This window comes from Oncorhynchus keta, chromosome 32 (genome assembly GCF_023373465.1).
Source record: "Oncorhynchus keta strain PuntledgeMale-10-30-2019 chromosome 32, Oket_V2, whole genome shotgun sequence".
NCBI lineage: Eukaryota > Metazoa > Chordata > Actinopteri > Salmoniformes > Salmonidae > Oncorhynchus > Oncorhynchus keta.
In genome coordinates, this window is record NC_068452.1 from 963,945 (window position 1) to 973,496 (window position 9,552).

General features: G+C 39.2%; 1 protein-coding gene across 3 annotated transcripts in view; it reads left to right on the forward strand.

Annotated features, from left to right (window-relative positions):
• The window catches only part of LOC118365696 (VPS10 domain-containing receptor SorCS3-like), a 207,937-nt gene extending 199,990 nt beyond the window's left edge, over window positions 1–7,947 (forward strand). For all 3 annotated transcript variants that reach the window (XM_052490298.1, XM_052490299.1, XM_052490300.1), the window contains 5 exons: window positions 340–471; window positions 746–845; window positions 2,479–2,584; window positions 3,773–3,933; window positions 4,433–7,947. In XM_052490298.1, coding sequence (XP_052346258.1) covers window positions 340–471; window positions 746–845; window positions 2,479–2,584; window positions 3,773–3,933; window positions 4,433–4,491 — 558 coding nt within the window. In that variant the 3' untranslated portion in view covers window positions 4,492–7,947. The remainder of the gene's footprint in view (window positions 1–339; window positions 472–745; window positions 846–2,478; window positions 2,585–3,772; window positions 3,934–4,432) is intronic.
• Window positions 7,948–9,552: the final 1,605 nt, after the last annotated feature.

The following is a 9,552-nucleotide window of genomic DNA, read 5'->3' on the forward strand; positions in this document are numbered from 1 at the left end:
CCGTGTCCAACCTTTTGACTGGTACTGTACAGTATGTCACAACACGTCTAAATATATGTGTCATGACAGTGTTACGACAATGGTTATGTCAACTGTTGACATATCATGGTTATAACCATGTCATAATGTGATATGATGCTAGGTGTTAAATGAATAAAGCGTTGTATTGGTTATTAACACATGTTGGTCAAGCCAAAAACTATTTCATTGTCCCCTCCCTCTACTTTGATTTCAAACATGTTAAATATGTATATAATCTAAGGGCAGTGTTTTTGACTGTAGACTAAGAATACCATACAAGTATGAACTTATTGTAACAGTACTGTCCATTGTCAACAGGTGTCAGACTTTCCAGAGGATCAGCTGTTGGTTGCAGTGTTTCCAGGTGTGCCAACGGCCGCTGAGCTCTTCCTGTTACCACACAAGAACCAATCAGAGGGCAGGAAAAAGAGTGAGGAGGAGCTAGAGCAGGTATGGGATAGTTAGATTGGACACTGACATTTTGAGTGTTATTGTAATTCTGTCATGGCAAGTATGACAAATAGTTTCCAATCCTTCACACCAACAGGATAAATGCATTGTCATGGCTGAAATGACACACACACACACGCATTAAATCTATGCGCCGAGTCCGACAATTGAGACAACTGAACCAATGTGGTGGGTGTCGTGACGAAACAGCAAATATTATTAAAAGTGTGACAATTGTTTGACTAAATGATGCTTCGTTCATCTCCTTCAACAGATCTCTGAGATACTTGCCAGCGCTCTGAACCAGAATCTGGTGGAGTTTGAGCTAAAGCCAGGAGCAAGAGTAATTGTTTACATCACTCAGCTAACTTTGGGTAAGGAAAGAAGTTAGTATCAAGATAATTACATAAATGGCACGAGAAATCATTATTTTCTCTACATGTTTTACTTTTTTAGCTGTGCTTGTTTCTTTTTGTGATGTCATAAATGCAATGTCATTTACTGGCGCTAACGTCTTCATATTTGTGTAGCATAAGCCAAACACGTTTTTTGGGGGTTCTGGATTTAAAATGCCTTATATGTTTGTCACAATCTCGGGTGTATGAAGATTGGAGCAGGACGTGGGAGGAAAGGGAGGATGGATTTTATTTGAAGTGGAACTCCTTGAGGCAATTGATGTTTTATATCTGCCATCGAGACGACACAAACATCTGTCCACTGTCTTTTACAGCCATCCAACCACAAAATGAGTGTTGCACTGAGTATAATTATGTTGATTGTTTAGTCCTTGAGAAAAGGACAAAAAAAAGAGAAGTTTGGTTATGAATGCATGCGGAATTCAGAATCGCCTAAAAAATAATCAACAACATTACACCAGTTTGAGTATTGGCTCAGAATGAGACAAACAAATAACTACTCTTGGCTGCAATTAAAATGCTTTGCCAGCGTCCACCCAAAAACAACACAAATCCTCTTTCACATTGGAAAAGATTCTCAGTTGAAAGTATTGGAATGGATACAGAGCAGTAGTCCAGCCTTCTACTACAGTATATACTGTACATCTACAACACCACACTCACTACACCAGCTGGCTTCTTATATTAGAGTTGAGGGTAAAAGTTGGAAGTGCCCTTACGGAAAAACCACATGATTTCACATGTGGAAAATCACATAATTTCACATAAAATGTAACTTTTTGGAACTCTTCACATTTTTCCTTTTCTGTAATGGTGGGGGTGGGGGTTGGAAAGGGGATTGCCAGGTTTGACAGGTCTAATAGTACACATTTTGATAGTTCTATTAGCCAAGTAATCCCAGTCAGAACACATAGGCTTGAGCTGGCCGACTGTGGCTTAAAGGGATAGGTATACACAAGCAGGTCTGCGGGTGCTGGACCATAAAGTGTGCGTGTGTGTGTGTGTGTTTGTGTGTCAAGGGTGTGTAATACCACAGAGAGAGGTGTTAAATAGTATAATCAGCACCACATACCCCCCAGTTTATTCCACAGTAAGTGTTGCACTTTATTTGTGACAGTTATTGATGCAAAAGGCTTGATTTAAACATAACTTAGCATTTAACTCTGAATATGAATGTTGCTATGCTTGTTTAAAGCAGATGGCTTTTAGTTGGATAAAAGGCAACCATTGAGAAATAGTAATTACACGCTATCACAGCCTGGGACAATAAAAATGCACTATCATTGCCTTGGATCGACCCATAATACATAGCCAGATTTATTTACTTGAATCAACAAATGGATTAAAGTGAAGCATATGCATTGACTGTATGTAGCCCTACTGTATCAGACTGTTGTGTTGCAAAAATATACATCTCAACTGCACCACCATTATTGTTATTAGTGACACAATATTATACAATATTATACAGTATAGGATCAATATTGGCAATGAAGCAAGAACATCTCCAAGGCGTTCCCAGATTAGTCTTCATTGTGTTGCTCTGTTCTTGTTAAGTTTAATGTTTGTCTTCCTCTACCCTCTGTTACAGCACCCTTGGTGGATTCCATGCCGAGACACAGCAGTTCAGCCATGCTGATGCTCCTATCAGTAGTATTCCTGGGTTTAGCAGTGTTTCTCATCTACAAATTCAAGAGGTATATACTGTACTGTGTGATTATATATTTGAACACTGTATCCCAGCACTGCTCTAATCAGCTGTCATCGTCATTAATCATGCATATTATAATAATATGCTAGATTGGTAGGGCCTGCATCAATAATGAAATGAAGACGTTCCTTTGAAATACATTTTCAAATTTCCTTTATACTGTAGATGCAGTAAACAGATTTAGAGTCATTTGGATGCATCAGGCACGTGTTGGAATCAGTGATGTTATGTTAAGAAAACTATCATTCAATTGCTTAATATGCTGTTGCCATACTTTGGCTGTTAGTAGCTGAATTATTAAAATGGTGAAAAAGTCTGCGTAAAATACATCAATTATGGATATGGAAATTCCTGGATGAATCTAAAGAGGAAGCAGATTTATTGAAATGTCACACCCGACAAAGCAAAACAATTAAGTAACAAAATGACTTGGAATTTGAAATAAATTGCAGTACGAGTGGATGAAACAAATTTCTAATCATAAATAGAAAATATTTTTCTGAGATTATGCAAAATGTACACTACCGTTCAAAAGTTTGGGGGTCACATAGAAATGCCCTCAACTAGTCAAAATAATGCCAGTTTTAGTGCTTCTTTAATCAGGACAACAGTTTTCAGCTGTGCTAACATAATTGCAAAAGGGTTTTCTAATGATCAATCAGCCTTTTAAAATTATAAACTTGGATTAGCTAACACAACGTCCCATTGGAACACAGGAGTGATGGTTGCTGATAATGGGCCTCTCTACGCCCAAGTCAGCTGTTTCCAGCTTCAATAGTCATTTACAACATCAACCATGTCTACACTAAATTCCGATCAATTTGATGTTATTTTAAATGGACACGTTTTTTTTGCTTTTCTTTCTAAAACAAGGACATTTCTAAGTAACCCCAAACTTTTGAATGGTAGTGTATATACATTAGGAGTACAGTCTTATATCGCTAAATTGATGTCATATGGACATTTAATGATGTATAGATTAATAATTTCTTAGTTAGATATCTAGTGGCTTCATGATAATAGGGGGATTAGTATAGTTTTGGCAACATACCAACTCCGAACAAAAAGTGTAATATACATATTGGAGAAATGTTGCCAATGGGACAGATCATCATTGAATAGTCATTCCCTATTGTAACATGGCTGTTGTCTGTCTACATTTACCAATCTGCAGAAAAATCCCCTGGATTAACATATACGCAGAGGTGAACCAGGAGAAAGAGCAGGAGATGATCGGTTCGGTCAGCCAGAGCGACAGCACGCCTAAGATCACCCTCAGTGAGTTCTCTACGGCCAAAGAAGTAATGGAGAAGGAGATGGACGCCAGGGTTAAACGTAAGATACGTGGTCTGATAAATCATTTTTTTAACAGCAAGTTGCTAATTTGGATGAACTTTGGATGAACAATGAACTTCCAACAATATTACACATACATTGTCCAAATTAATTTTATTGGACGAAAACACATATGGGTCATATCTCCATGTATACAAATGTTGAGTTTTGACCTGCAGTGTATACAATTCATAGTGTTTTATAAAGTCTACATTGTTTTTTTTTACATGGAATGAACTGGTAAGAAAAGGGAGGAGTAGTGTATCTTCAGAAGGAAACTAGGAAACAAACGAAGCAACATTCTTTCCACAATATTAAGCTGATCAACCCCTTAAAAAAACATTTTGATCTTTGGATAAGACACCATAATGAAACCCCAATAATTAACAGGCAGTATCAGTGTCAAAGTAGGTATTTGTTTCACAGACATCAAAGCCCCTACTACCAGTGGACTAACCTATGTTGTTCTTATCTTGTGTTTTTTCTCTCCCTACCCCAGGGCGAATTGGACATGCCTGCGAGAGCACAAGGGAGATTCCTAACTGTACTAGCGTGTAAAGCCAGGGAAGGAATGCAACACACGTGTACAGACAAAGTATTGCCATTTTGAGGGATCTCTCTTTTTTGTTTTCTTTTGTAATTTCTCAAACACAACACCAATGTTAATAGTTTTCTAAGGGCCTGATTTATACTGATGTGCATGGGTGTCTTGCTTGATAGCATCTATGCGGCGAATCTGAAATCCACTCAACGAGACAAGTTTCAATTACAAGTATGAGCTTCTTAGGCCTACTTTTACGCAATTTGGATTAAAAAGAAACGTTACATTTTCAGTCCGTAATTGTCTTATTTCATGGACTTTTTTCAAAGCCTTTATCAAAACCTACGAAGAGAGTTCTGTACATTTCTTAATGTTTTACTTTTCCTGAGGTATAAGAGTTTTTGTCTGTACGGGCCATCATGTCTAGGTCTCCGATCTAACAGGGAATATTATTGAAAATGTACCATATTATCTTTAGATATCAGTTATCACTCTGTATATACTATATGTATGTTTCCTTTTCACACGCTTGTAGTAAAAGTACAATGCCAAACACAGGAGATCTAGTCATGGGCTGTCATCAGTTCTTAAAAGTGTGTTAAAAAGCAAGATGTTACTTATAGGAAGAGATTAACTTTTTTTTAATGATGTCCTTGACTTGTGCATGTTATTATTAAGGACGAGATGTATGTGTTGTAGATAAGCAAGTTTTGTAAAAAGTTATTTTCTATTCATTAAAAGAGCTCAGTCACTTTTACATACAGTATATATACAGACTCGCATATTCTTCATTTGGTTGATTTATGGCTATACAATGTATCTGACTTGTACAAAGGGTTTAACTGTTAAGAAGGGCATCATTTTCTAAATATCAAACCAGGTTAACACAACGCCACCCCTGCTTGAAATGAAGTAAAACACATAATTGGTGGTAATTTTTCACCTGCATCTCAAGGTTAAACTCTTTGTAACAGACGACACTAGCCATAAACATCATGGGATTATTTCTAATGTTTGCCCTTTGAATGTAACGAGAAAAGTGGAATCGACCATTTATGATCCGTGGATATAATTTGTGTCTGACTCATCAAGATGATCCCACATTGTTGTCGATGTCAAATTGTTATTACTGATGAGTATATTGTACAAGGCCCATCAGCGTGTCAAGGACAAGTATCTTGGGGGTATTTTGCAGTGATATAGTGTATCAAGTCCTTTGCTGGCATCTATTCATAGAGTGTCCTGTCTCTGTAAAGCATATCAACTCTCATAGAGTTTCATGGTAATCTCCTCAAACATTATCTCTCAAACAATATCTCCATACAAAGAGGGAATAAATCATCTTTTGTGTTGACTTTCCACTCATCTGATAAGGTATCTAGAGAAAAAAAACTACACAAGTCCCTGATTTTAAACCACCATCCCATCCGTTTGAGTCTCGTCAAATTATCCCACTATCAACACATTTCATCAGCTTCATTTAGAAGTTAGAAACTTACTGTTGAGTCAAGTTCCACCACTTAAATTCCCTAGCGTGGTGAAATACACACAATAGTATAAATGCTAGCTAGTAGCTAGTTTCCTCCACTACACTGCTGTGCAATGCAGTCCTCCGAAAGCTGTCATCAGCAAGAGCAGGAGCAGGAGCTTCAGTCAGCCAGCAGCTTGAAGGCACGGACAGGTCCCCTGGCAGCAGGTGTAGCCAGTCTGGCGGTAAGCGGAGATGAGTGGATGATTAAGCAGCGAATTCACCATGCCGAGCTATCCCACAATGCCATGCCTGGAGTTAGCACATGACGACACACAGAGGCAGGAATGGCGGGAATGTTTAGAGAATGTTGCAGAAGGAAAGTGTTTCCCATGATTGTGTACATAAGTGTGTTCAGTAGTAAAGGAAAGGGGTGGAGCTTCTGTGTCTGTAGTCAACTTGTTACATTGTAACGAGAGTGGAGTTACATTTTAATAGGAGTGTTATAGCAGTGACAATCTAACGTTATGATGCATGAAACTCCATCCACAGAGGCATTCTTCCTGACAGGACATAACAAAGCAACACTCATCTGACTGTCTCTATTTTGTTTATTGTTGACAACTCACTTTTATGTTCTCAATGTCACGCCGGCTTTGTTCAAATACTTATTAAAAGAAAACAGGAATATTAAATTGTTTTTTCTTTGTGCCATCTCTGCCAACACCAGTTCCTAAGGTGACTCCTCCTCTGGTAGACAAAGTTGAGCGAGCTGAGCTAAAAGGTCACTGAGAGTTCATCCACGTGAATGATTCCTTTTATTTCTCCTGAATGTCTTCAGAAGACATTCCTTCGACATGTAAAGCCATTATAGCAGTGGATTACAACCATTCATCCCATGAGCCTCGAAGCTCTTTTTGCCCCTATGAGCTGGAAACATGCGTTGGCATTTTCGCCATGGTTGTTGATCATTCAACAGTGCTAAGTTCTTCAGACATGCTTCAGAGGCAAGACCTGTTTTGAAAATATATTTTTCTGTACTGCTGCAGGTTTGTAGGGAAAGTGGTGGTAGGTTGTAAGGCAACAAAATGGGAACAATGCTAAGAGGCGTGAATACTTTCGCAAAGGCACTGTAATTGGGTTTTGTTACATTTGTAACAGTTTGTGCGCTTATTTATTGGTGTAGATATCTTATTCTGTAACGTTCGTTTGAAAAAAGTTTTCTCTTGTGTTTGTTGATTCCATTGAGCTGGTTTGATTAGTTACAAATGTTGAACACCTAATATAAGAGTATCTATGAAATCGGAAAGGGAATCAAGATTGTGGGAAAGGGAAATTAAGAAACCTTAGTGTACATAGATGCAGTAATGAGGTCAATGGAACTCAACCAAATGAATGGAAATGTCATGGAAACGCGTAGGGGAAAGATGGCCTGGGGGAATTGTCCTGAAACTCCTCATTGACCCGCAGCAAAATGTGGCTACACTTAGGCTATTGTTTATATGTGTATTTCACACTATGTTGAAGTAGAAATCGGAGTATAATGCATGTAGGGATGTCATTGTGACCAATCAACTGCGTTACAGTTAAAAACGACTTTGACTACCAGCACAGATTTCTGTATAATAGCTATGCTACCAGCTTATACGAACAGGAGTTAGCATTTAGCAGTCACTTCTTCAAACCTGAAATGGGAAAACTTCTAAAATGTTATGCACACTTTAGTAACCACTTAGTGGGCCTGTTACAATACATCAATCATGACGGATTTGACTATCTACTTTGTTAGGTCAGATTTGATGAATGTGCGCTAATCTCCGTGGCCTGCGTTCCATTGACCTCTTTACCACATGTATTATGATTCTAAGGGCAGACCATTGTAATACTCTTCATTGCACAAATCCTACAAATGCATGCATCATCAGTGCTGTTCTGTTTCATCTTAATTTCAATATTTCTACTGTAAAGAAAATGTCATTTTGAAATTGTTTCAAATAAATGTATTTTTCTACATCAACGCATTTCTCTCTGTGTAATGGAATTCTTAAAACTCTGAGAAGGGTAATAGGAGGTGATTTTCACTGCATATTAATCTGACATTCTTATTGCTATATCCCACACGTTACTGTGTGTGAGTTTGTGTGTGTCTGCATTCTTGTTTCGAACCTCTGTTTATCTCTCTCTCTCTCTCTCTCTCTCTCTCTCTCTCTCACGCATTTGCTGTCTCAACCTCTGAACGCTCGCCTATGAAAAGCCAACTGACATTTACTTCTACGGTCCTGAGCGTTTGCACCGTCTATGAGCACTGTTTATATTATTTGACCCTGCTGGTCATCTATGAACATTTGAACAACTTGAAGAATGAGACAATACTGTGCGCTGTATTCATCGACCTGGCCAAGGCTTTTGATTCTGTCAATCACCACATTCTTATCAGCAGACTCAACAGCCTTGGTTTCTCAAATGACTGTCTCGCCTGGTTCACCAACTACTTCTCAGATAGAGTTCAGTGTGTCAAATCGGAAGCCTGTTGTCCGGACCCCTGGCAGTCTCTATGGGGGTACTACAGTGTTCAAATCTCGGGCCGACTCTTTTCTCTGTATACATAAATGATGTCGCTCTTGCTGCTGGTGATTCTCTGATCCACCTCTATGCAGACGACACCATTCTGTATACCTCTGGCCCTTCTTTGGACACTGTGTTAACTAACCTCCAGACGAGCTTCAATGCCATACAACTCTCCTTCCGTGGCCTCCAACTGCTCTTATATGCAAGTAAAACTAAATGCATGCTCTTCAACCAATCGCTGCCCGCACCTGCCCGCCTGTCCAGCATCACTACTCTGGACGGTTCTGACTTAGAATATGTGGACAACAACAAATACCTAGATGTCTGGTTAGACTGTAAACACACCTTCCAGACTCACATTAAGCATCTCCAATCCAAAATTAAATCTAGAATCTGCTTCCTATTTTGCAAATAAGCATCCTTTCCAGCAACTAATGCTGTCAAACATACCCTCGTAAAACTGACTATCCTGCCGATCCTTGACTTTGGCGATGTCATTTATAAAATAGCCTCCAACACTCTACTCAGCAAATTGGATGCAGTCTATCACAGTGCCATCCGTTTTGTCACCAAAGCCCCATATACTACTCACCACTGTGACCTGTATGTTCTCGTTGCCTGGCCCTCACTACATATTTGTCGCCAAACCCACTGGCTCCAGGTCATCTATAAGTCTTTGCTAGGTTAAGCCCCGCCTTATCTCATCTCACTGGTCACCATAGCAGCACCCACCCGTAGCACACGCTCCAGCAGGTGTATTTCGCTGGTCAACCCAAAAGCCAATTCCTCCTTTGGCCACCTTTCCTCTGCTGCCAATGATTGGAACGAATTGCAAAAATCACTGAAGCTGGAGACTGATATCGCCCTCACTTACTTTAAGCACCAGCTGTCAGAGAGCAGCTCACAGATCCAACTACCTCATCCCCATTCTGTTATTCTATTTTTAATTTATTTTTGGCTCCTTTGCACCCCAGTATCTTTACTTGCACACCCATCTTCTGCACATCTATCACTCCAGTGTTTAATTGCAAACTTGTAATTA